Source organism: Bidens hawaiensis, unplaced genomic scaffold, assembly GCF_021521415.1.
Source record: "Bidens hawaiensis isolate Kalapana, Puna unplaced genomic scaffold, B.hawaiensis_p1.1 tig00041199_1, whole genome shotgun sequence".
NCBI classification, from domain to species: Eukaryota; Viridiplantae; Streptophyta; class Magnoliopsida; order Asterales; family Asteraceae; genus Bidens; species Bidens hawaiensis.
In genome coordinates this window covers 99,608-125,847 of record NW_027505705.1, presented here as the reverse complement: position 1 = coordinate 125,847, position 26,240 = coordinate 99,608, and the positions used below count along the sequence as shown (strand labels likewise).

Genomic DNA, 26,240 nt, shown 5'->3' with positions numbered 1-26,240 from the left:
ACTACCGGTAACGGGGCCTTACATAAACCCACAATTCTAAATTGTGCGTTGCTTAGATAAATTTGCTCGATTGATGTTATAATGGATTATGTGCTTATTTGTTGTTGAGCCTCATCCTCATCCTCATCCTCATCCTCATCCAAGTATGATCATACGCCCCTCCTTGTAATTAGGTTGTTACCATAGAAATGAGCCTCATTTACTTACGTTTCATGTACTTCATTGTTGCATTTATTTATAGTTGAACACGTGAATTGTGATTTTGGCCTCATACACATATAAAAACTATTGAATTTCTACCAACATTCGTGTTGATCAAATTTATCTTTATACATGCTACATGTATGATAATAGGTTGAATGAAGATTTGAAGGCATATCACCTAGTTTAGACCGCAAGGTTATCTTGAATGGAAAAATAGTATTAAGTTGTTTGGTCGTTTCCTTATTTGAATTGTATTTTGTAATTGAACATGTTATACTTGAGTTTGAATTATTGAATGAGATGTTTAATTATTGTCACTTAAATAGTGTCATGTGTTCATGTGCAATCACGTTGCTCCCCGACATGTTTCACCGTTTTTGATCAGGTGTGACAATATGCAATTAAAACATAAGAGATTATTAAACAACTAACGGACATGTTTGGATATAAATTTGATAAAGACATGTTATTTTTCAGCAACACTAATTCTTATGTTAGCTTCAAATCGGAAAACACCACCACTGGTATTGTCGTTGTCCAAACACAACCAACGACCATCCATCCAGTTTCGATGTCCAGACGCAAATAACCGAACCGTCGAACATCCATACATCGTCACACCTACAACCCGATCGGAGACCATCCATTGTCGAGCATCCATCCATAGCTAGTATCCACAGCCGCTCTTGCACCCCATCGCACACCATTCACTGTCGGTATGTATATTGATTTATATTTTGTTGCCATTGTGGTTTGATGTACAAGCTTGTATTTTTTATTCTTTGTTTTGACGTTGCTAGTTAGGAAAAACTTAGTTAAAAAAAATCCCAAACCCCAATTTCAATACTCATAGACAAATACATTTCCCGGAGGTGAACACCATCGAAGCATTTTATTCTAATTCTTTGTCTAACCACGTGAGTTTCAACAGCAACAAAATACGAAGTCAAAGTAATTACATGGGCTAGTCTTATTATAGAGGTAGGGTAGTGAAAAACTCCAAATACCCATAAAGGAGTATTCGCGGGCCATCCAAGACTCCCTCAAAAGTCACCCGCGGAATGTCCTTATCACTCGCATAACTCAACTTAGAGGAAAAGTAGCGAAAAGCTCCAAGGACCATGAAACAAGACCCACGGACCACTTAAGACTCCCTCAGAAGTCATCCGCAGGGTATTCCCATCATCCACGAGATGATAGAAGGGTGACGTCAGCAAATCAGTTGTAACTAACTCCCTTCTTTGAAGATTTACATGAAGATTCCCTCGTGAAGAGCACGTGACGTAGCAACCAATCAGAGAATGACAGCTGGAAAGGTTGTTATAACCGTGCACATGGCCAATTGTCATACCCTGTCATATGAGGACACGTGTCCAGTTTGTTACGAAGAGCATCTTCTAGAAGAGGACAGTTATACCAATAATATTCCCTTAACCACCGGCTATAAATACACACTTCATTATCATGAGGTATGAATTGACACTTCAGATATTACATCAATCACTTTAGTACTTTCTTGTAAAAGGACTGTACTTATTCTCACGCCAGAGGGTGGTTACGGGAATGCTCCCACTCTTGTCCTTCCCGTAACGAGCTCATAGGGTCATGTTTTGCAGGTTTCCGTCGCCAAAATTGTTGAGCTTTCATTTGTGTTAACGTATTACTTGTCATTTAATCCATACCCGGTGGAATCATCCGTCTAACCTATTCGGGTTTAGATCCATGTTTTTTCACTTATAATAAACTAAGTATAAATTTAAAAGTCGGATCAATAAACAAACTTTTTTTTTTTCAGTTTAAAAAAATTATATAATTTAATAACTTCTCTCTCTCCAATCCAATTATTAAATTACTATATTAAAATGTGACAAGTGTGGGTGCAAAACATGTGGGTTATTTTACTAGAGATTTAATTTCAAATGATTATTGTCAATTTCTGCGTCTAACTGGAGCCTTCTTGAAACCCACGTGTCTCTCGATTGCATCACAAACTTCAACCAATCAACACACAATAGTAATTTGTCAAAATAATACTGTAATAACCTTATCTTTCGCACGCACACACAAACAGAAACGTGTAACTAATGTATATCTATCTATATCCAATAAAGATCTATCTATGTTAACCTTTTTACTGTTAAAAACTTGCACCTACCAAAACCAAACAAATCCCCAGATTCGATTAAAGGGTTTTGTTTGTAAGCTTTTGATCAATCTTTATACACTATAAAGCTTCCATTTTTATGGCATCTGTAACATTATTAAGAGTCTTTATCATCTTCACTTTGCTTCCACTAATCACACATTCAGTCCCTTTTGTTATCTTTCATGGTAAATCTTTTTTTCCCTCTTTGTTGTTTTTGTGTGAATTTGAGGAATATATGTTGTGGGTTTTGTTGAATTTGTATCTATCTGGGATCTTGCTTTGGTCTTAGGTTATTTTGTTGTTGTGAGAACTGAGAAGTGATGTTTGACTTCAAAAGTTCAGGACTTTATGTTTTCTAAAAGTTAAATGTACATTGTTGTGTATGTTCTGTTGCTCAAAATGTTATCTTTTTGCAAAATTCCCTTCTTTGTAGAACGACATGTTGGGGAAATTAGTGAAAACGGGTTATCTTGGATATCCGAGGGTCGCGAAAAGCACTTTCCGATCAAAACTATTTGTGGTTCCCACATGTTTTGACCGGATAAAACTCAGACTGAGGGCAAGAGTTTAAGTATGAATTTGATAGAGTTTTGTGAACCAGGAAGTTTCATCGTATGATCAACCGATGGTTATTAGGGTTAGGGTCAATGATAACTGCTTTGCAGTCATCATGTTTTGAATTTGAAAATCTTCAAAACACACTCCTGATTTTAACACCATATTTAACATACGAAATTTAAGAAATATAAATTTCTAATGCCTAATGCGATTTTAATGAAGCAACATATGTCAAAATAAAAAATTTCCACCCCAGCCAGGGGCTCTGTCTCTTGGACCCTGCCAGGGGCTGCCGCCCCCCGGATGTGGAGATTCTTAAGTTGATTATTGTGAATTCGGAGATTCAGATTCAGTTTATCAGTTGCTTAAAGTTTGGGATAGTTGCATAATTCTATAATTATGTCAATAATTAGGTTTCATACGGTTGCTTCTTACCTGACTCTCCATATCTATTGTAATCATAGTTAGTTTACCAATTCTAACTATTAATGATTTCTTCAAGTTCTTGATCCTATTGATGATTTCTTCAAGTTCTTGATATGTTTATGTTACCGTGTTTATAGGCATTGCGGATAGTTGCACCAAGAAAGGAGTCAAACATTTTACTGATCACTTAAGCGAGTGGGCTAATACTGAAGGATATTGCATGTCTGCACTCTTTTAACTTGTAATCCTATAAAAATCATTTCTTGATAAGTAAATGTTAAAAAAATTTTTTTGTCTTTTGTGTAGAGAAATTGGAAACGGAGTGTGGGATTCTTGGTTTATGCCCTTTGAGGACCAGGTGGTTAATCCATATTTGTTATGATAAAATGTTTACACTTTATTTATAATCAGTAGTTATTGGAATGATAACAAGGGATTTTCTTGTTTGGTCTTGTAGATAGAGATTGCTTGTGAGAAGGTAATGAAACTGATGCCTGATGCTCTCATATTTTAAAGATTTTCTTTTTAACTCGTTTTAGATGCATGTCTCTTCTGTGATTAACAGGTGAAGAACATGAGTGAACTCAGTCAAGGTTATAACATAGTTGGACTTTCCCAGGTCAGAATGATCAAGATCTGTTACATTTTTGCATAAAAATGACATTTTTATGGTTTTGTTGACCTGCAAAATGAAAATGTCAGAGATCAAGTTTGGTGAAAACTTAACAAGTGTAGTGGTTTTGCAGGGTAACCTCGTAGGCAGAGGAGTTCTTGAGTTTTGTGATGGAGCGCCTCCAGTAAGTGATTGGCAATAATATTTATGTACATGATAATATATTTGGAATCAAGGACTTCTAAGAATTGAAACTATAATATATATATGAGCTCATGTTTCTTAAGAAAACTCAAAACTATCTTTTGAAAAATATTAGTGTATTTTCTCATTTGACATGTTTTTTGTATGAAGGATCATTAATTTAGTTGTTTTGGTAAGTCTGGTAATTATTCGATCAAATATTGATTTGTTATTAGATGTTATTTATTATAGAAATGCATTTTTAGGAGTTGCATATTCGGGTAAAAGGTAAATTAAAATAATATTTATAAAAAGGGGATATTGATTTGTTATTTTGGTATAATATATGTTAATTCACAGGTTGTAATTTTTAAATCATTGCTGTTATGAGAAACTTAATATTTAAAGATGGTAAATTAATTGATAAACAGACAAAGTAAGTAGTAATGAATTATACTGAAAGTAGAAAACAATTCTCAAATTAGTAGGAGATGATTCAGCTTGTTAATTAAAATTTTAAAAGAATAATAAGTTGTAATTAAGTCAATATGCATGCAAATATACGTTTTGTAACAGGTGAAGAACTTCATATCAGTAGCAGGTCCTCATGCTGGGGAAGCATCGGTCCCATTTTGTGGTGTAAGTAGAAAAAAACACTCATATGCATGCGTATACGTATTTCTCATATTTTGTTTCTTAACGACAAAAGTTTAAACCATTTTGGTCATAAATATCTTATTTTTAAATTTGCAGACTGGTGTATTGTGCGTTTTGGTGGATAGTTTAATCCAGCTAGCAATTTATAGCGGCGCTCTCCAGGTTACATTTCAAGGGTAGATTAGGAATTTGATCAATAATGAAACATATTTTTGTTCACTTAAATTTAAAATCAGTCCAGATCTTGATTAAAATTCTTGTTAATGTATCATGTTGGTTATACAGGAACACTTGGCTCCAGCAAATTACATCAAGATCCCAACTGTCAGTAAAAATCTTTTTTATACATTCCTTACAATCATATGATCTTGCAGCATATAATAAAAAAGTGATGATTTTTTGATGATTTTTTTGTTTTATAGGATCTTGATGCGTATCGAGAAGGGTGTGAATTCCTACCAAAGCTAAACAATGAGTTTGAAAAAAATGCTACTTACAAAGAAAGATTCTCTAGTTTGCAAAACTTGGTGCTTATAATGGTAAGATTCCAAGTCCTAATGTACAACTTTTATTACATGAACTACAAGTTGATAACCGAGTTTTCGATTCCACAGTTTGATAAAGAATCAGTTTTGGTACCAAAAGAAACTTCTTGGTTTGGATACTTTCCTGATGGAGCCTGGGATCCAGTACTTCCAGCACAAGAGGTACATCATGCATTGATGAGTTGTACGGTACAGCTCATCAATGTATCCGCATGTCTGATCCATGCACCAATAGGTTTACATTACAATTTATCAATGCATTCATGGAATCTTGATTTATATAAGGGTGTGAATTTCTAGTGCGACACGAACCTAACACAAAATTCACGAGTTTGGGTTTTTTATAAACGGGTTCAGGTTGAACTCGCGAACCCATATAGCTAAATAGGTCTTGTTCGTGTGAACGCGGTGGGTTTGCATGTTGACCTATTTAACCCTTTTGTTTTTTGTTTTTGAAACTTTTTTTTTGTCATAAATTAAAATTGGTTGGGTGTTTTATGCCAAAAGTTCAAATTTAAAAGGGAAATTGAAAGTTCTTCCATTTATTCCTATAAAAAAGCAAGGATTCAAGAATCCCTTAATCCAAATCAAGGAACTATTCATACATTGTTGAATCGAAATAAGGAATCTCAATCTTTGATAATTTTGTCATCATCCAATTGTTCTCGAATAGGCCATATGCGAATGCAATTAATAAAATTAAAATTAAATCGTGTTGAAACGGTCGTGTTCGTGTCAACAAGCAAATATTCGTGTTATATTTAAGTTCATATTAAAAACGCTATTTTCTGGTTTGTGTAGTATCATGTTCAAGTTAGTGTCAAATTTTCGGGTTTGGATCAGGTTCGACCCTACCAACCGACAAACACACGCGTTTAGCACTCCTAATCTAATTCATGCATGTACCTTGTGCAGACGAAACTATATATCGAAGACTGGATTGGTTTGAGGACATTAGATGAAGCCAGGAGGGTCAAGTTTGTAAATGTGTCGGGAGGGCATCTCGATATGTCAGATGATGATATGAAGAAGTATATCGTGCCATATTTAATTGACGAAAATACACCTGGCCCGGTTCTGGCAAAATCAACTCGTGAACAAGCTTCACGGTCTTCTTCTAATGCCTTGGGTTTCATCAGAAAGCTAGGTGGACGTCAGGATCTTCAACTAAATGTTATTCATCACTCATAACACGATTATTGTTTCATCCATACATGATTTTTGCTTTTCTTGAAGGGCATATGTAATTCTACTAGATTTATACGTAATTTGATCCGTGTTCATCGTAGTTATCATCAATAAAATCGTTCAAAAGTAAATTGAAGTACTTTTCAATAGGTTGCTACTGTAAGCAGCACCGCCCCACAAAGAATATGCGTCGTATGAGGCCATTCAGCTGACCAACCCCGAACCGTGTGACTAAATTAAACTGGTTTGGGCATAAAACCCTGTCTGTGGGGTGGCCTATCACATTTTCTACATATTGTACAAGTCTAACATTTTTCATGTCTTACATGCTCGTTTAAAAACCTTTTGTTATACGGGCCTGTGCTACATTTTCTTTGTATCATACGTATAAGATTATACGAGTCATATGACATGTAGAATATGCTACGAGCCTCATGAATTGGTAATCGCGCATGGATAACGTGTCACTGGTGTTAATATAGCCGGCCTCTTACAATACAAAACTGACCAAACAAAAGCCAAAATTTTTGAAAAATTATAACCAACTTAACATATGATACTGTTTGATGTTGGTTGGATAATGGTCCATAAAAAGAAAAAAGAAACATAACGAGCCGATCAAGAATTTACTTTTCTTTTTTCATAAAAATTTATTTTTCTTTTCCAATTTATGGACCGACATGGTTAGAATCCGAACCGTACATATCTGGTCCGGCTGTGGTTTAGTTTGCAGAATTATATAAAAACTAGACTTAAAAAAAGGGTTGTTGAGTCAATGTTTTTCAAAATTTCTGAAAAAAAAATACTTACCCTACAAAACTAGAAAATTAAATTTTTACGTGTGTGTATACGGAGTGAAAAACATAATCTATAATAAAAAAAACACGCGAAAGTAACAACTAGGCAGTTTATAAAAGAAAGAATTTAAGTACAGACAAATCCATACAAACAGACTCGACTAGAGCTCACCAAGTTATGGTCCAAACGGTCCGACCCATAAAGCACTCAGAAAAAAGAGAAGAGAAGGGGGAGATTATGGGTAGGTATATGGTAGGTATATAACTGTTGACATTCAGGTTGACTTTATTATCTAAGTTAACCTTCCTTCTATGCTGACTCTATCTGGTGGTGCTCCAAGTTCCTGAGCACAATCCGTGCAAATATCTTTGCTTCTAATGGAGCCGAGGCTGCAGCAGCTGCAGCCCTTAGAACACGTGGTGCCCCCGATACTTGCAACAGGTTCACGTGGTGGGGTGCGTGTCGCCCACCAGGAACAGTAAACTGTACAGTTAATAATCAGAATAAGTTAGTTGATTGTAAGTTGTGTTGTTAAACAAGTGAAACGAGGGTGGGGTTGACTGTGTTTGACCTGAAGTAGAGCGAATGCAGCGCATGCTTTGAGCACGGGAGACTGATTGCGCAGCATGGATACGAATCGTCCAATTTCAGCTCCGCTGAGAATGTTAAAAAAAAGCACAACATAACACGTGAAAAGGTTAGGCGGGGCGTTTTAGACATTTCAGGACATATCGGAGGTCCCCTGTTTGTTACTCGAGATCAAAACGCCTTTCGTTAGGGACTTCATGCCATTGTAGCAACAGTGTAGTTTAAGAGACGTAATTTCATTTTCATCACATGTAGGGTTCGGTTAGGCAGGGGTAATTTAGTCATTGCCCCTAGCTTTCTCCTTTTTAGAAGAAAAAATGCCCATATTACACATGTATACAAATAGGAGTGTAAATGAGCCAAGCCCTAGCTCGTTTTGGCTTGAACTCAGCACATTTAGCTTACAAAGATCTCGAGCTTGGCTCGTTTCAAGCTCTATTTCTAAAGCTCGACTCACCTCGTTTATTATTTATTAATTAACTTGTCTACAACTATATTTATTTTTTATATATAAATTTTATTTATAACTATTATATATAACATGATATACATTATTCAATTATTTTTATTATAGTTTTACATATAATATTTACTAAAAAAATAACATTTAATAATTAATATACTAATTAAAAAATTATATAATATAAGATAATATCTAAGATATAACTGGTTAAATACATATATAATAAATCAAATAAAAACTATATTGTTGACAGGCTCGTTAGCCCACTTGAGCTCAATTAGTGAAAGCTCAAGCTTGGGCTCACTTATTAAACAAACTCATTTTAGGCTCGAGCTTGTTTAAGCTCAGCTCGATTCAAGCTTTCAGTGAGCCAATCTCGAGTAGCTCACGAGTTGCTTGGCGCCTTTACACCCCTATATGTGTGTGTGTACTTCAATAATCATACCTGCATCGCAAATGACCTGCTTCAAGAATCCGGGCAGATTCAGTCACTTGTGCCAATGGTGCAGGAGCCGACGACAGTGAGGCAGCAGAAAACGCTTGCGGGTCAGCAAAAGTCAACACAAAAGTTTCAATGTGTTTCAAGGCCATTCTCCTTGCCCTTTCTAAGCCAACACTCTTTGAACCGCCTTCTGCTGAACTCCCTACCAGAGCATACTCATCCATTCTGTACAGAAAACAACAAGATATAAGAAAAACCTTGACCACAAAAGTCAACACAGACCATAAGACTTGTTCAAGATAGATAACTGTTTGAAGATTTACCGGCCATCAAACATGTATGCCAAAGCTAAAGCAGCCATGAAGCGTGCCATTTTTGACATTGATGAAGAACAAAGATGAATTAAGGCGGGAACGCCACCATCTTCTACTATTCGTAGAGCGTTTCCTGGATTGAATGCAAGATTCCAAAGGGCCCCGGCTGCGGTCTCGTGGACATCCTGATATTGTACCGACATTTTAAAATTACATAAATCAGTTTAAAAAAAATATGCTAATATGTATCATAATACTATTACATATGTACTATAAACTGTTAGTTAATAATTTTGAGTGTTTCTAGAATTTTGACTAGTTAAAGACTTAAAGGTAAGATCACCAATAAGCAGATTATTACATATTATTAAATACTATAAACCGTCGATTAATAAGAACCTTTTTTATAACATTTGTAGTCTATGATTCCAAAAAACTATCTTTTTTATATATCATGTAGTAAATAATACAGGAGGTGAAAATATTTGAAACAGGGTAAAAACTAAAACTAAATTAGTAAATTTAGTTCTCATTTCTGATTATCAAGACAATTATAATCTGAAGATGTGTGAAACAATCAGCTTTGTTGAACAACAAACTTGAAGAGCACAATAAATTTCTTCTAAAGTATCAGAATATTTTTCTATAAATAAAAATATGAAACATGAATAACATGTATAGGAAGTAAAAAGGAAGGAGAAACAGTCACTCACTTCTGTCTGAGAACGTGCTAAATTTATGAGTGGTGCAACGCCCCCTTCTCGCCCAATTGCAATGCTAGTAGAGATCAAACAAAACACAAATAACGCAAATGTTATATGTGTGTTTTTTTGTATATATATACACACACACATATATAGATATATATGTATGTGTATGTATACGTATATGTGCGTATACGTATACGTTATGTTTATATATGTGTATATAGAGGATGGTTCTACGCAGAACACTAGATAGTGCAAGAACAAGCAGAACAAAATGAATCATTCGTTATTTAATCTTTACATTTTCTTTAAATAGATAAAATGATGGATATGTAATGTTTATTTGTCTCTCCTGAAATAAAAGAAATAAAAAAAAACTTTCATTTTTATATATATATAAACTACACATGTGTAAGTCATGTGTAGACTATAAAAGTACACATAACATGCATATGTATGTAGGTAAATGATTAAAATTTTACAAAGCAAGTGAAAAAAAATGCTTTTGAGTGTTCTTAATGCACATAAACGTATACACATTTGTATTTTAGAAGTACAAAATCTTGAAAATATGAACCATTAATAAAAAAAATTAAAAAGGTAAACTAAACGATTTAGGCTCGCTATTTTTGTTCGGGCAATAATTAAGTGTTTTGAAATGCAAAATCATACAAACTCTAAAAAGGGTACTTTCTGTATAGTTTCAATATAAAAGATGAAAAGATGCTTTAATCGAATAATATAGTTAGAACAAAAGTTGAAGTTTGAGGTTTTCATAAAAGAAGAAAGAGAATGTAAATGTACCTGTTAGCTTCTGAAACTGAGAGTCCCCAAAGAGCACCAGCTGCTCTCTCCTGAAGACTTGGAGACGCGTTTGAACATGACTGAGCAAGAGCAACCTAAAATCACAAGAAAAAAACAGACATTTAATGCACATAATTATTGGTTTTCAAGATTGATAATAACAAGGTATTACGCCTGCGCACCAGGATGAAATTTTTCAAGAGGCCCATTCAAAATCCAGTTTTGAAACTCCTTAAAAAGACTTACAAAAAATTTTTATACATTTTTCGCGTTTAAAATAGCATTTCAAATTACCAAGTAACCCGAGAAAGAATTAAAAGTGTTCTATGCTTCCAGTTTCCAAAGAATTTAAGATTCCAAAGAAAAAGATAAGTTCACTTTAAAAGTTGGTACGAGATTAATAAAAGTTATATGTTAATCCAAATTGGTTCTACTATAATCCCTATAGCCATATTGAACGTATTTTCCTCCAGCAATCCCATACGTATTTTCCATGTCATCAAAAAGGCTAACGGGGTTACTTTTTCAGTTAGTATGGAATTACAGGAGAAAAATACATTCAAAGTTGGGACTGTCTGTACGCATTTCCTAAGTTGGGATTAATCCCGGCCAACAGATGAAAATTGAGATTATTAAAATCAATAACTATTGTTTTTATCCCTTTTAGATCTTTCATAGGGGAGCAATATTTGACTCCAAAACAGTTACATAATAATAAGTTATGTTGTGTGGGAAGAAACGAGCACATGGCCATTGTAGATGGTAAGCAAATGAGCCCAGGAATCGAACAGAAATCACTTGTATTTCACAAGTTTAGATATGCAGTACATCCCTATTTATAGGCTAGGACTACAACTAACATACTAAACAACTAGACAAGTTGGTAAGTAAACTTGTAAGAATTAAGATACAAGGAATCTTATCTAATAATAACTATATAATTCCTTAAATTGGAGTATATATGTTAATCAAGCCCTAACTTGTTACAAATATAGCTTACTCTACTTCTACGCAAGGCTTTGGTGAATACATCTGCTAGCAGGCCTCCACTTCGTACATGAGACGTCTTAATCGTTCCATCTTCAAGCTTTTCTCAAGTGAAGTGACTATCGCTTTCTATACGCTTGGTTCTTTCATGTGATATTGGATTACTTGCAATATGAATTGCTGCTTGATTATCACACCATAGGTTCGTTGAATGTGTTTGTTTGAATCTAATTTTGCCAAGATTCCGAACCCAAACTTGCCATAGCCCTGTATTCTAATTTTGCACTCAAACAAGACACAACACTCCGCTTCTTACTTTTCCAAGACACAAATTTACCTCCCACAAGAACGCAGTATCCCGTTGTAGAACGTTTGTTTGTCGAGTCTCTATTATAATCATCATGGTAAACCCTTCTATTGTATGATGACCATGGTTTTGGCATGAGATCCCACGACTTGGTGCGCCTTTTAGGTACTTAAGAACGTGACAAACAACTTCTTAATGTGAGGTTCTAGAAGATGACATGAACCGACTAACCACATTTGGAAATGGTTGTAAAAATCCCGATTAGGCTCTGATTAATCTCGGTTAATCGTTAATCCCCACCCCGCCGGCCGACTAGCGATTACTACAACACTAGGGAAAACAATATATGGCGTGGTAATAGTCAGATGGTTTAACTTACCAATGATTCTTCTATATTTTTCAGGTTCTTCAAGATCACTATCACCTGCCTTCAACTTTTCGTTCAATATCACTAGCACATCTAGACTCTTTGCTTCAATCATCCCAGACTCTTTGAAGTACATCTAAGCAATATTTTCGTTGACTTAAGCACACCCGTTTTTTTTTACGGGAAACTTCATGTGACGATACAGAGAAGATTAACATGGACTAATTGAACACCCTAGGCAAATCCCACATCAGACGTGAACAAGAGAGATTCTTGGTTCATAACGAATGCCGCCTCTTAATCACCGACACGTTTTTTCCGTGAACAGGAGAGATTCTTGGTTGATAAAGAATGCCATGTCTCTTAAATCATCAACGTGCATTTTAATGTGGAGCACATGAAAACTCCACAGTTAAGCGTGCTATGGCAGGAGTGGCGATGAGTGACCTCCTAGGAAGCCTCCACCGGAGCAGGCAAAAACAAATCCGTGAGCTCCCGGATGGGCCATCCATCGGGGGCAAAGCAGACAGTATTGATGGTACGAGGGCGGATGTTACACTTCGATTCCTAGAAGGTATTTTAGTGTTCCTAAATCGTTTGTCTAAAACCGAGTCCCAATGAAACCTTTCAATTTCTTAATACCAACTTCATCACTTCCAATAATTGCTATATCATCTACACGTACCACTGGGAGTATACATCTTGAACCCGAAGAAGTGAAGAACGCCGTATGATCATAGGAACTTCTTTTTAATCCAAATTCAGTTACCACAATATTGAATTTACCAAACCAGGCATGAGGAGATTGCTTGAGACCATACAAGGATTTCTTAAATTTGCACGCTTTGCCTGACGTTCCCCCGTTCCCCTGAGCGAAAAATGCATTTTTGATATCGAATTGATACAATGCCCAATATATATGGGCTGCGGCGGCTAACGAAATGAACAGACAAACAAATGATAACTTGGAAACCAGAGAGAAACCTCCGAATAATCCATGCCACAGGTCTGAAGATAGCCTTTTGCCACTAGTCGAGGAACCATCTAGCTTGACTTTAACTGTGAACTCCCATTTGCAACCAATTGAGTTTTTGTTGACCGGTAGCTTTACAAGAGACCAAGGTACATTGTGTTCCAAGAGCTTTTACTTCCTCAATCTTGGTCTTACGCCATCTAGGATGAGCAAGAGCTTCACAACCGTTGTGGGAATCGAAATGAAATTGACTGCTGCAACGAATGATCGGGACAAATGAGGCAATGGGATACGCACAGGCATGTTTACCCTTACGAATGGCAATAGGGAGATCAGTACCGGGAGTATCAGGAGAATCATTTGATGAATCTTCCGACGGAGCAATTGATTCAGGAACAGGATATGATCTTGAATGATTTCACCATTGATAAACTTGACAAACAGGAGGTTGGTTAGTTACTGAGGGTTGCTGAGAAGTAGCTAGTTGTTCAGAGATTTGGGGCTGGACGGATTCAAAGATTTAGAGCTGGACAGACTCTGGCTGAGCAGGACCAGTGACTGGCTGAGATGGTGGAGGAGATACATTAAGTGGGTAGACTATAAAATCATCGTCACTGAGGAGATGCAGTAGCAAATTTACCTGCCTTAGAAATGTTGCAGTTGGAGGTACAATTTGTTCTTTTGAGACACCAACATTGTTGTTTGCAGCAAGATGGGCAAAAGAGTTTCTTGAGATGCTATTGTACTTCGTATGCCCAAACTCATGACAATAACTGCAATCAACATTGTTGTAGTCGGTTGTGGGAGCACAACCTCTTTGAGTGGGTGTATGATTGTTGTGACCACCACGTGAGTTACTTCGTATGTGGGCGGTAACTAATGGGCTATTATGAGCTGATGGTGTTGGAGATGGAATGCTTTCATGACGTAGTAATCAAGCAAATGTCTTCTAGAGAAACGAGATGGCAGATTCATTTAGCAGCCGGGATCGAATGACATTAAATTCTGCTTGTAGGCCGGTCAGGAAGGTCATCGCAGCAATTTGTTCTCGTTGGGTTTTCATTACCCGTACATCACACCTGAGGGGTAAGAGAGAGTTTAATTCCACATACGTCGTTAGTGATCAATCAACTTGAAATAGGGTCAATATCTGACGGGCGGATTAGAAGTCTGATTATCAAAGCAAAATCGAATAGAAAAATGTGATGCAGAACCGAAGTGCTTCAAATAAAAATTTTAAGTATACGGTTGTGGTTGGAAAAACCAGGCAATGGCAACGAATAAAGGAAGGCGGTGGTCCGGTGGCAGACACGCTCTCACGTGCCAGAGTGGGTGGCAGCGGTGGCATGTGGGCGGTGACTAGCGGCGTGTGGGGTGGTTTCTGGCCATAAAACTTTCAGGGTTACTACTTCGGAGGGTGGCGAACTCGATGGTGATGAAGGTGAGATGAGGTCATCATCATCATCATCATACTAAGTAAATCCCACCAATAGCAAAGCTATTGTAAGGTCTGAGGGGGTAAGATGTAGACAGCCTTACCTCTACCCCATAGGAATAGAGGCTGCTTCCGGTGAGACCCCCGGCTCGAAGGTTACTAAGGTTCAACTTTTGGAACATGATGTACAACTCTCAGAAGCAAAAGTTGGCTTTGATACCATGTAAATGGTAATACAATGAACCCATGAATCAGAGTGAAATCACTTGTATTTCACAAAATTAGAAGTATACAATACATTCTTATTTATGTGAAAGGACTGCAACTAAAATACTAAACAAGTAGACAAGTTGGTAAATCAACTTGTAAAGTATAGAGAATCTAATCTAATCTAATCCAATAACATTAATATAATATGTTATATTATCTAACAAGTGTTTTTCACTGGATTGCTACCTAAAGCTCTAGTTACTCATTGACTTCTAAAGTCAACATTGATAAAGTAACTCCTTGTGTTTATTTAAATGACTAAACAAATCTAATGTAAGATGTTGCATATGAATAGGGGTGTAAACGAGCCAAGCCACTCGTGAGCTACTCGAGATCAGCTCGCTAAAAAGCACAAATCGAGCCCAACTTAAACAAACCCGAGCCTGAGCTATTATCGAGCTCGAGTTGGCTCGTGAGCCAAAAACAAGTCTAGTATTTATAAACTTTTTATTTAATATATTAATATGTAAATAATAATTATAATATCAAGTTATAATTAAACTAACTAAATAATATATATTTTGTTATATATAAACGTATAATTAAAATTCTATGTAAAATAACTATAAATGTATATAAATTAATTAATTAAAAAATACAAGTCGAGCTTGAACTCGAGCTTTTAAAATGAACCCTACATATAAACATAAGATGCCGCTAAAAATGAACCGAGCTAAAGCCAAGCCTAGGCGAACCTGGGCTCATCTCGGCTCGTTCACACCCCTACATATGAACATAAGATGCCGCTAAAGTGTAATATAAACCAGGAATCTAAAGTCAAAGAATAAAAGGCCATACCAAGGCTTCAACACCACCAGCTAATGCAATACCCTCCCGGTTTCTGTCGTCGAATGATAAATTCCATAATGCACCAGCTGCTTCTTGCCTGATGAATAGCAGATGAAAACTTTTTACACCAAAATACATAATAAATTAAACATCTACTTGAACAGCAATTGGTTCCCGGTTAAAAGATATATAAAACATAACTAAAGGGTGTTTGGAATCCCAATGTGTGTTTTGAGAGTGATTATATGAATATCCAATAGTCACAATCAGATGTTTGAGTGTTTAAAAAATCTGGTTTTTTAAGAAATAAATTAAAAAAATCACCTGACACCATCATGTTGTGAACGGATAAGTTGAACAAGTGCATCAAGAGCACCAGCTTCTTGTCCAACCGCAGCATTGTTAGTGTTGCTATCACCATGAGCTGCCAAATTTGCCAATGCACGAGCTGCCTATATAATAATAACCACAAAATAAGAAAACACATTTCTTTGATATTTTATTTGACTTTATACATTAACTACCCTTAAATCATTAAAAGTAGAATATCATATTACCTGCTCTTGCACACCCTCGTGCTTGCACTTACGGGCAAGTGTTACCAAAGCATTAATGCCACCAACACTTGCAACTTCCATGCTACATTTATCATCCGCCGCCAAATTGGCAAGTGCGCCTGCCGCCCGTTCCTAAAATCAAGAAATAATTTGAAAAACAAGTCCCGAGCCTTTGTAAACGTTTGGTACTTAATTATTTGGTACAAATTACTCTATTTTCTAGGTAACCCAATTTGCTTTCCATAACTATATTTGGTTTCACTCATACCAATAAGATATTACGACTTATTTTGGTTGAAAATCAAGAAATCTTTAATAAACAAGTCCTTGCCTTTGTCAATGTCCCAATGACCCGCTTCGATTTCCTAATTTATTTTTTGTTTCTCATAGAAATAAGACATCAGGACTTATTTTGACTGAAAATTAAGAAATCTTTTAAAAATAAATCTTTGCCTTGTATATAGTGTTTATCATACAAAAATTGTGTGCATATTACTTACTTTCTAGGTCCACCTTATTTCATTTCTTAATTGTTTTTGGTTTTGCTGGAATGAGGCAATTCTTGAAAAGTGAAAACTTACATATTGACAGAAAATTAAGAAGTCTTTTAAGATTTTAGTCACTGCCTTGGTAAAAGTCATATATAATGCTTACGATTCTAGATATTTGTATGCATTCCCTTACTTTTAAAGATACCCTATTCACTTTTCCTGAAAATTTTTAGTTTTACTAAAATAAATTACATAAAATCCTAAATGTTTTAATGTTCAAAGTTCAAGCCAAGAAAAATATGAGAAAAAGCCTTTTCCTTTTCAGAAGTCAACCACCTTGTTTACCAAACTTAAAATCTGGTAGAAATTTCTTCACTTTAAAAGTAACATAATTACGTTTGCTCATTTTGAACATGCGACACAAAATCATAGCACGTACCAGAACTCCATCGCCACCTCTCGGCCATTTAAAGATTAAATCCACTAAAGCTTTTATACCACCAGCTTCAGCAATAGCTCCCTGAAACAAGATTATTCGTATTTTTAGTAAAGTGAAAATTATGACAAAACAGATAATTAAACAAACAACCTTATGTTCTTCCCCAACAGAAAGATTCCAAAGCCCTCCGGCAGCCTCTTCAGCCACCATTCTGTTCATGGATTTGGCTAGGCTTGCAAGAATGGTGATGCCGCCACCTCCCGCCACAGACTTGGCAAAAGCTGGATTCACTGAAAGATTTGCAATCGCCTACAAGAAACACCTACTTTGTTTAACTACCATAATATATTCCATCTTTTTGTGATCAATTTGAATAACTTGTGTGGCTTCTGACTGAATCCCATCTTTCCAATTGGTTAAATTACCGTAAATTTTTCTATCTTTTTGTTATTAATAGATCAAGAAAATGAAAAGGATTCAACTTTTGTGGCTTCTGAGTGAAGCTCCTCTTTCTGTTTTATTAGACTACCATAAAAATTCTTATATTTTTATGATTAATGAATCAAAAAAAAGTGACAAAGATTTAACCTTTGTGGCTTCTGATTGAAACCCCTCTTTCCATTTTGTTACATCACCATAAAAATTTTTAAATCTTTTGCCCCTCTTCCATTTTGTTAAATTACCAGACAACTTCTTATATTTTTCTGATTAACAAATCAAAAAAGTGAAAAAAGATTCAACCTTCGTGGCTTCCGATTGAAGCCCCTCTTTCCAAGATCTTGCAAGCCCTAAAAGAAGCTGAATGCCACCGCCTTTCATCACCGCCTCGGCCCGCCCTACATCCACATTGGTGTTTTCATCATCAACCACCACAAAAGTCGCAAGCCCGGTGGCAGCCCGTTCTTGAACATCTTCTTGAGAACTCTGCAACAAACCAAGCAAAAGATCCGCACCTTGACTGAGCCAAAACTGGTCAAGCCCGTTCGGGTTACTTTCGGCTATACGTAAAAGCGAATGTGAAAGAATCCATTCAAGCCAAGTCATAAACTCATCCAAGTTCCCATCTTTCTTCTTCAACCCGTTTCTCCAAACAGAGAAAATGGTCCGTTCTTTCTCTATGTCGGGAAACATAGGAGATAGTTTAGCAAACGTATCATTAAAAAAACTAAGCATCATTTTACCATGACAATTACTCTTCGTATAAACAGTAGTGTCTTCCTCTAACAAGGGGCAATTAAACGCGCACAAAAGTTCCAAACTATTTAATGACGAAAATATCCTCAAAACTGCATTCGGAATCACATCCGTTCTAGAAACATCCAAACCTTTCAAATGTGGAAGCTTGCTCCAACTTTCGCCCGCCAAATCCCATTTCACGTTTGTGGTCCCTGCAACCGATAGAAAACGAAGCGAAACAACGTTTCCTAAAGCCACCTCATCGATCTTTAAACAATCGATAAGCCCGAATTCATAAAGATCCGGGCAACGGGAAGCTAAAGCATTTATGGCGTCTTTATTGACATCTCGAATACCCGAAAGCCGAAGCTTTTTTAGCTTCGGGCAGCAATTAGCTATTGAAAGTATTGAATCACTAGTAATCCGCTCACAGAAATCGGGCCCAAGTTGGAGGCTTTCAAGAAAGTTGTGACGAGCTGCAAGTACTGAAAGAGTTGAATCGTTTAGTTTCCTACAATAGTCACCACTCAAATCTTTCAAATTAATAGCCTGAAGAAAGATTAACGGATCAGCATTGTCTGCCCCGCGAAACCGAAGTTTCTGGAGACTGGAACAACGTGAAGCTAACGAGCCCATTGCCTTCCAATCACATTTATGAGCCCGAAGATCCAACGATTGCCATAAGCACGAAGACGATCCGAGAGATCTCCAGCTTTTGCAAGTGGAAGACAAATTTGCCCGATCGCGATAATTCAAATGCGTAAAAAGCTGAATCACAGTATCATCGGGCAACCGGGTCCAATCCACAAATCCATCCTCGTTCAGTTTCAAATAATCTGCATCCTCGTTTTCGGTTTGGTCTGGTAAATCCAACTTTGGGGCTCCTTTGGCACACTTTCGTCTAACCCTTCGACTCATCTCACAAATCCCGACAAAACCAATCATAAACACACTAAAGATTCAACCATTGTAACCTCAAAACATCACCTTGCTCACACAAACAAAAACCCTTCAATCAATTAGCTTTAGATCAAGAAAACACCCAAAATTGAACCTCAAAAGCAGCACAAACAATGAACATTAATCAATCTTGAAGCCCAATTTGTATAAGCATAAAAGAACCCCCTTTCAGTAACCCTATAATAATCCAACTAACAACAACAAAAGTAGGGTATACAATTAAGCAGATTTCACATCAATCGATACAATTTCAAGAAAAACAAACAAGAATCTGCGAAATAGGCAAACCTGATGTGGGGTTTGAATCAAAACCTCAAATTGACAACACCCATGAAGAAATCAATCGCCTTTGCAGCAGATTGATGACAAGAAGCTGAAAATGGTGTGGTTTAGAGAGAGAAAGATAGAGATGAAGAAGGGTCTAGAGCGAGAAGGAATAAAGGGGACAAATATGAGCAAGGGTCGGAGAGAATTCAGGTACTTATGGTGTATATATGTATGTATCAAACATAGAATGAATGAATGAATGAATGAATATGATGACAATGAGAAGCAAAAGCCCAAACCCACAAGGGCTTCTTGTGTTATTGCTTGTGTACATTGATTCATTCATTTCATCATGTGATTTTGGGTTAATATTTTTTGAAAGTTACATGTAACATACATTGGTTTACTTTCAACCTTGTTCAATGGGAATCAATGTAATTGATTCTAATATTGATGTTTTACTCTTTTTTTAGTGATGGCATTATATACATTCTTATTCTGGCTGATTGGATTGCGCCTTTTAGAGTATGGGATTTCTCGGTAATCAATATGAGATTTTAAAGATTTCGTTTTTGTTGGACGTATATTACAATGTGCGGTTTAAAACCTTGACTTGCAATGAGTGTTGTAGAGGTTATGTGGTTACTTGAGATTTTATGCTATAGTTGTTCAAAGTGAGGAATGTGCATAAGGAAGAGAGACATTGATTTAAAGTGAAGAATGTGCATAAGGAAGAGAGACATTGATTTGATTCATTTGTATGACATTGTTATAAATGTACCATAGCCATTGCTTACCATTGAACTTTGTTTACATGTTATTTGATTTATCGATATTTTGGAGATGCTGATTATGAGTTATTTGAGGACTTGAGTGAGAATGAGAGTCGAAAATGTGTTGTGCTTTAACAAAATCCTTAATAAGGTTTTTCACATGGTTTCATCCATAGAGAGAAACAAGTGGGCCGTAGTGTACATGTACGAAGTCTAATATGATCACGTGATGAGGTGAGCATCTCATTTAGATTGGATCATGTCAAAATGTTAATCCAAAATGCTTACGCATTGTTGAGTACCAAAGTGGAGTGAGTGACTTGTGGTTTAAAGAAGTGATATGTTCAAGGTTTGGTGATATGTTGTCTTGTGTCTTAAAACAATTAAAACTTGTATGTTGCTGGTTTGTGTAGGCCAGGTAGGATTTTTAACAACTTTGTTGCATTTCTAGGTTTCAGTTTATGTAGGTTAACCACGACTTCTATCTTGTAAGAACCTTTATGTGGTTGCTTATGCTTGTCATGTGTTTGCTTATGTGCTTTGTTGTGATGTCTTGGATATATATTTTGCTTATACCAATAACTCTGTTTTGTGATGGGCTAAGCATTGTTTGAGAGGGGGGGGGGAGGTGTATTCAAGATTATTCTTCTATTAATGGAGAGTTTTTGGCTTTATGACGTTTTTGTTTCAAGGGGGCTCATCATACTCCTTTTTGATAATCACAAATTGTTACGCTATTATAAGTAGGGGGACTAAAATAGTTAATATTGAGTTAGTTAGGGACTGATTGGTAATAGTCTGAAAGTTGTAACAATTACTGGTATATGACAGTTGAATCGAGCTAACAAACTCAGGCTTGGATTTGATTAATTCTCTTCTTCCTCTTTGTTCATTTCTCTAAATCTAAACCCAACAGTGGTATCAGAGCTGTTCGAACCTCTCGGACACTCTTCCACCGGCATTCAATTTCAATCGACATTCAATTTAGGGCAAAATCCCCCAAATTGAATCAATGGCAACAACTTGCAATCAAGATTAGAATCAAGAACTGGAGAAGACTGTAAAGGAACACGAAAACTCGTTGCTTCGATTAGAATCAACGGTTAATCGTAATCAGCGATCAGTTGAAGATCTTCGTGAAGTCTCAAAAGGAATTAAAGTTGCAACATACAAGAACACTGCGGATATGGCGGAATTGAAGGCAATGATGACGGAATTACTCAAGAATCAGAAGAATAACAACAATGGCGGTACCAATTCCAACAACCACAACAATGGCGGTGCCAATTTTAACAACCATAACACCAGTTTCGATCATGAAGCAGGCCCTAGTCATCACAACAATTACTGTAATCAGGCAGATGGTTACGAATCACGATTGTCTCGGAATTTCAATCATTTCACTAAGCTTGATTTTCCACAATTTGATGGCACAGAAGTGGAAGAATGGATTTACAAATGTGAGCATTTCTTTGCTATTGATGAAACACCTGAAAGATTGAAGATCCAATATGTTGTAGTAAATCTTGAAGGTAAAGCACTTAAATGGCATCAATCTTATATGAAAATAAGGCAAAATTCTGGTGTAGAACTTACTTGGGATGAGTATGTTCGATCTGTGACTTCAAGATTTTCATCGGTTTTAATGGAAGATGGAATGGGAGCCCTAAAAGCACTAGTACAAACAGATTCATTGGAAGAGTATTTTGAAGCCTTTGACCTATTACTTAACAGGGTCAATATTATTGAAGAATATGCTGTAAGTCTCTTCATCCAAGGGCTTAAACCTGAAATTCGTTGTTATGTGAAACTTTTCAAACCCACCACCCTAAAAGATGCATACCACTTAGCCAAATTACAAACTGATGCTAATATCACCATGTTGAATTACAACTCATCTCACAAACCTATTTCCAGCTATACCCCTAGAGCTCCTACATCTTTTTCAAAAGGATTTGCACCTGCTGCAAATACAAATAAACTATCTTTGCTACCAACACCACCAAAAGTTCTTAATCCTAATCCTGTAAACTCCTTTAAACCACATAATCACCGGAGAGTTTTTAGTAAAGAAATGGATGAGAAGAGGGCACGTGGTGATGTTTTTGGTGCCCTGAAAAATTCACATCTACACATAAGTTCCCAAACAAGCAACTGTATATGTTTGAAATAAATGAGGAGGTTGATAATGATACTTATGTGGAAGAATCAACAACTGACCCTGTACAAGATCAAGATCCTCAGATTTCATTGAATGCAATTACTGGTAATCCTTCCTTTTCCACCATGAAAATTGTGGGAAATATAGGAACTAAACCATTACAAATATTAATCGATAGTGGTTCCACACACAATTTCCTTAATGATAAGTTGGCTACAAAACTTCAATGTCCTGTGCAAGCTGTAAGCAATATGCCAGTTACCATTGCTGATGGTAATAAACTAAACTGCATGAAAATCTGTAAGGATTTCCAATGGAACATGCAAGGCAATTGGTTTAAGGGTGATATGTTGATTATTCCATTGAGCAGCTATGATGTCGTGTTAGGCATACAATGGTTGCAGACCTTAAATGACATCACTTGGAACTTTAAAGAATTAACTATGAAGTTTACTATTGACCAACACAATTTTGAACTAAAAGTGTCAAATCCAAGGGGTAAGTCTATGTTCAATGGAAAGATTAAATTCCTGGTTGCAGCAAAAAGATACCATTGTCTAAGCCCATCTTTGCAGCTTATCTACAGATTCTGATCTTCTTAACCAACACCAACCCACTGTGATTGGATCATCTGATCAGGTAGCCTTAAATGCTCTTTTAAATAAATTTGATGATGTATTCGCTATCCCGAAAGGACTCCCCCCTAATCGTCCTTGTGACCACAAGATCAGATTGAAAGATGCAAATGTCAATTTGAACTTGAAACCCTATAGGCATCCTAGTGCACAAAAAGATGTCATTGAACAAATGACTCAAGAGTTAATTGATTCAGGGGTGGTGAGGAATAGTACAAGTGAATATGCTGCTCCTGTAGTACTAGTTAAAAAAAAGATGGTACATGGAGGATGTGCATAGACTATAGGAAGTTAAATGAAACAACAATTAAGAATAGTTTCCCTATTCCTTTAATTGCGGATTTATTAGATGAACTAGGTGGAGCCACTATTTTTTCTAAACTTGACCTGAGATCTGGCTATCACCAAGTCAGAATGTCTGAAGAAGATGTTCCAAAAACTGCTTTCAAAACTCACCATGGTCACTTTGAATTTCTGGTATTACCATTTGGCCTCACAAATGCTCCTGCAACCTTCCAAGCCTTAATGAATGACACCTTTAAATATGTCCTAAGGAAATCATTTTGGTGTTTTTTGATGATATATTAGTATATAGTCATTCTTGGGAACAACACCTCAAAGATTTACAAGTGGTTCTTTCCCTCATGAGACAAAATGAATTAAGAGCAAAAAGATCAAAATGTTCTTTCGGGGGTCATCAAGTGGAATATTTGGGATATGTGATTTCAAGTAAAGGGGTAGCTACAGATCCTTCAAAGATTAAAGCCATCAATGAGTGGCCTACTCCCACCAATGTTAAGCAACTTAGAGGATTTTTAGGCCTTGCTGGATATTATAGGCGTTTTATCAAGTCCTTTGGGTCTATTGCAAAGCCTATGACTGACTTATTAAAAAAGATGCTTTTGTGTGGCATCAAGAAGCTCAGAATTCTTTTGAGCAGCTTAAAGTTGTCCTGACTAATCCACCTGTGCTTGCATTACAAGACTTTTCAAAAACTTTTGTCATTGAAACTGATGCATCTGCAAGAGGCCTAGGAGCTGTGTTAATGCAAGATAATCATCCAATTGCATTTATAAGTAAGGGTATTTCAGTCAAGCAACAAGCTTTTTCAGTTTATGAAAAAGAATTGTTAGCCATATTGCTTGCTGTAAAACACTGGCACCAGTATTTGATAACAAAACACTTTATTATCAAAACTGATCAGCAAAGTCTTAAAATATTTGCTTGATCAGAAAGTGTCACACCCTTACAGCAAACTTGGCTTTCTAAACTCCTCGGATATGATTATGAGATCAGATATAAACAAGGTAGTTCTAACCTAGTTGCTGACGCTCTTTCAAGGGTACAAGGATTAGCTCTCTTCCAACTCTCAGTTAGTTCATTAAATCCCTTGTTGTGGGACAGAATTCAGAAATCTTGGGCCGATGATTCTGAAAGTCAAAACCTAATAGCCAAATGTCCGAGGGTATTTTGGTCAAAAATAAAACTTGGGATGGTAGGACTCTCAAAAGAAAAGGGAAGCTTTTGACTGCTAATGATGCTTCTCTTAGGCATGATATTCTTACTTATTGTCATGCTTCCTCTATGGGTGGTAATTCAGGAATTAAACCTACTCTAGCAAGATTGAAAGAAACCTTCTATTGGAAAGGATGTAGTAAGGATGTTCTCCAGCATGTGCAAACATGCAATATCTGTCAACAAGCCAAATATGAAACCTTAGCCACACCGGGTCTCTTACAACGTTTACCTCCTCCTCAAACAATTTTTAGTGATCTGACCATGGACTTCATCTCGGGTTTACCTAAAGTCCAAGGTAAAGATACAATTCTGGTAATTGTTGACAGACTTACCAAATTTGGCCATTTTATTTTACTATCTCATCCTTACTCAGCTCCACAAGTTGCTCAAGCCTTTATGGACACTGTTTACAAGATTCATGGCTGTCCGAACTCCATTGTCTCAGATAGAGACCCAATTTTTCTCAGCAATTTTTGGAAAGATTTTATGAAATTGTTGGGAATTACTCTATCTTTCTCTACTGCGTATCACCCTCAGTCGGATGGGCAGACTAAAGTTTTAAATCGGTGCCTGGAATCTTACTTAAGATGTATGACAATGCATCAACCCTTACAATGGGTAAAGTGGGTACCTTTGGCACAATGGTGGTACAATAGCACTTTCTATTCGGCTATTAAAATGTCTCCATATGAAGCCCTTTTTGGTATAAAACCCCCTATTCATCTACCTTTTATACCAGGAAACACACAAGTAGCTGCAGTAGAGAAAATCCATAGAGACCGTGAAGCCATGATTCAGCAATTAAAAGCAAATCTTGAAGTCGCTAGAAACCGCGTGAAACAACAAGCAGATGCCAAGAGAACTGAAAGATCTTTCCAACCTGGGAATTGGGTCTATCTCAAGCTTCAACCGTTTGTACAGTCCTCACTGAAATCACATCGTCATCAAAAATTGAGTCCACGTTTTTATGGTCCATTTTTGGTTCTGGAAAAGATTGGCTCTGTGGCGTATAAGTTGGATCTACCCTCGGAATCTCAGATTCATAGCACATTCCATGTCTCATTACTCAAGGCAGCTAAGGGCGAAATTGGTCAGATTCATCCATTACCCACAATTCCTCGATTTCAATTTCAACCTCGTGCAATTGTGGATAAACAAATGGTCAAACGGAATAATCGAGCTACAACGAAGGTTTTAGTACACTGGGAAGGTTTACCTTTATCGGATGCTACCTGGGAATTTGCAGATGACTTCAAATTACGATTTCCATCTTTCCATTTTTGAGGACAAAAATGTTGTTAGGAAGGGAAGTATTGTTACGCTATTATAAGTAGGGGGACTAAAATAGTTAATATTGAGTTAGTTAGGGACTGATTGGTAATAGCCTGAAAGTTGTAACAATTACTGGTATATGACAGTTGAATCGAGCTAACAAACTCAGGCTTGGATTTGATTAATTCTTTTCTTCCTCTTTGTTCATTTCTCTAAATCTAAACCCA

The 26,240-nt window shown here is 36.5% G+C and overlaps 3 protein-coding genes across 4 annotated transcripts; 2 read left to right on the top strand and 1 right to left on the bottom strand.

The window, feature by feature from the left end:
- Positions 1 to 2,392: 2,392 nt before the first annotated feature.
- On the top strand, positions 2,393 to 6,572 carry LOC143614841 (uncharacterized). The gene is made up of 12 exons (XM_077088162.1): positions 2,393 to 2,535; positions 3,472 to 3,556; positions 3,641 to 3,692; positions 3,792 to 3,812; positions 3,900 to 3,953; positions 4,081 to 4,131; positions 4,707 to 4,769; positions 4,884 to 4,949; positions 5,073 to 5,111; positions 5,210 to 5,326; positions 5,402 to 5,494; positions 6,248 to 6,572. The coding sequence occupies exons 1-12, from the start codon at positions 2,448 to 2,450 to the stop codon at positions 6,521 to 6,523; spliced, it is 1,005 nt and encodes a 334-aa protein (XP_076944277.1). The 5' UTR covers positions 2,393 to 2,447; the 3' UTR covers positions 6,524 to 6,572.
- An 818-nt stretch (positions 6,573 to 7,390) lies between these two features.
- On the bottom strand, positions 7,391 to 19,861 carry LOC143614844 (protein ARABIDILLO 1-like). 2 transcript variants are annotated; one of them, XM_077088168.1, is made up of 13 exons: positions 19,676 to 19,861; positions 17,993 to 19,578; positions 17,402 to 17,560; positions 17,252 to 17,332; positions 16,322 to 16,453; positions 16,089 to 16,216; positions 15,774 to 15,861; positions 10,637 to 10,731; positions 9,839 to 9,902; positions 9,135 to 9,310; positions 8,815 to 9,036; positions 7,890 to 7,974; positions 7,391 to 7,801 (listed from the first exon to the last, which is right to left on the bottom strand). In XM_077088168.1, exons 2-13 carry the CDS (start codon positions 19,370 to 19,372, stop codon positions 7,628 to 7,630), a joined length of 2,784 nt encoding a protein of 927 aa, XP_076944283.1. In that variant the 5' UTR covers positions 19,373 to 19,578; positions 19,676 to 19,861; the 3' UTR covers positions 7,391 to 7,627. The 2 variants fall into 2 exon arrangements, with proteins under 2 accessions (XP_076944283.1, XP_076944282.1); XM_077088167.1 differs by having other exon boundaries at positions 17,993 to 19,861.
- LOC143614842 (uncharacterized) lies at positions 19,767 to 24,451 on the top strand. The gene is made up of 6 exons (XM_077088164.1): positions 19,767 to 19,864; positions 20,128 to 20,194; positions 21,467 to 22,453; positions 22,609 to 23,086; positions 23,175 to 23,441; positions 24,120 to 24,451. The coding sequence occupies exons 1-6, from the start codon at positions 19,767 to 19,769 to the stop codon at positions 24,449 to 24,451; spliced, it is 2,229 nt and encodes a 742-aa protein (XP_076944279.1).
- The last annotated feature ends 1,789 nt before the right edge of the window (positions 24,452 to 26,240 follow it).

Bases quoted from the DNA above. Each gene is read 5' to 3' on its own strand.
- LOC143614844 (XM_077088167.1), bottom strand. From the start codon at position 19,372: ATGATTGGTTTTGTCGGGATTTGTGAGATGAGTCGAAGGGTTAGACGA. The intron at 17,333-17,401 runs GTTGTTTGTTTA...ATCTTGTTTCAG, and splicing joins CTGTTGGGGAAGAACATAAG to GGAGCTATTGCTGAAGCTGG. The intron at 10,732-15,773 runs GTATGGCCTTTT...TTGTGATTTTAG, and splicing joins CTGGTGGTGTTGAAGCCTTG to GTTGCTCTTGCTCAGTCATG.
- LOC143614841 (XM_077088162.1), top strand. From the start codon at position 2,448: ATGGCATCTGTAACATTATTAAGAGTCTTTATCATCTTCACTTTGCTT. The intron at 3,693-3,791 runs GTGGTTAATCCA...TTGGTCTTGTAG, and splicing joins TTATGCCCTTTGAGGACCAG to ATAGAGATTGCTTGTGAGAA. The intron at 4,770-4,883 runs GTAAGTAGAAAA...TTAAATTTGCAG, and splicing joins CATCGGTCCCATTTTGTGGT to ACTGGTGTATTGTGCGTTTT.
- LOC143614842 (XM_077088164.1), top strand. From the start codon at position 19,767: ATGGTGTGGTTTAGAGAGAGAAAGATAGAGATGAAGAAGGGTCTAGAG. The intron at 22,454-22,608 runs GTAAACTCCTTT...ATAAATGAGGAG, and splicing joins AAGTTCTTAATCCTAATCCT to GTTGATAATGATACTTATGT. The intron at 23,087-23,174 runs GTAAGTCTATGT...GCTTATCTACAG, and splicing joins AAAAGTGTCAAATCCAAGGG to ATTCTGATCTTCTTAACCAA.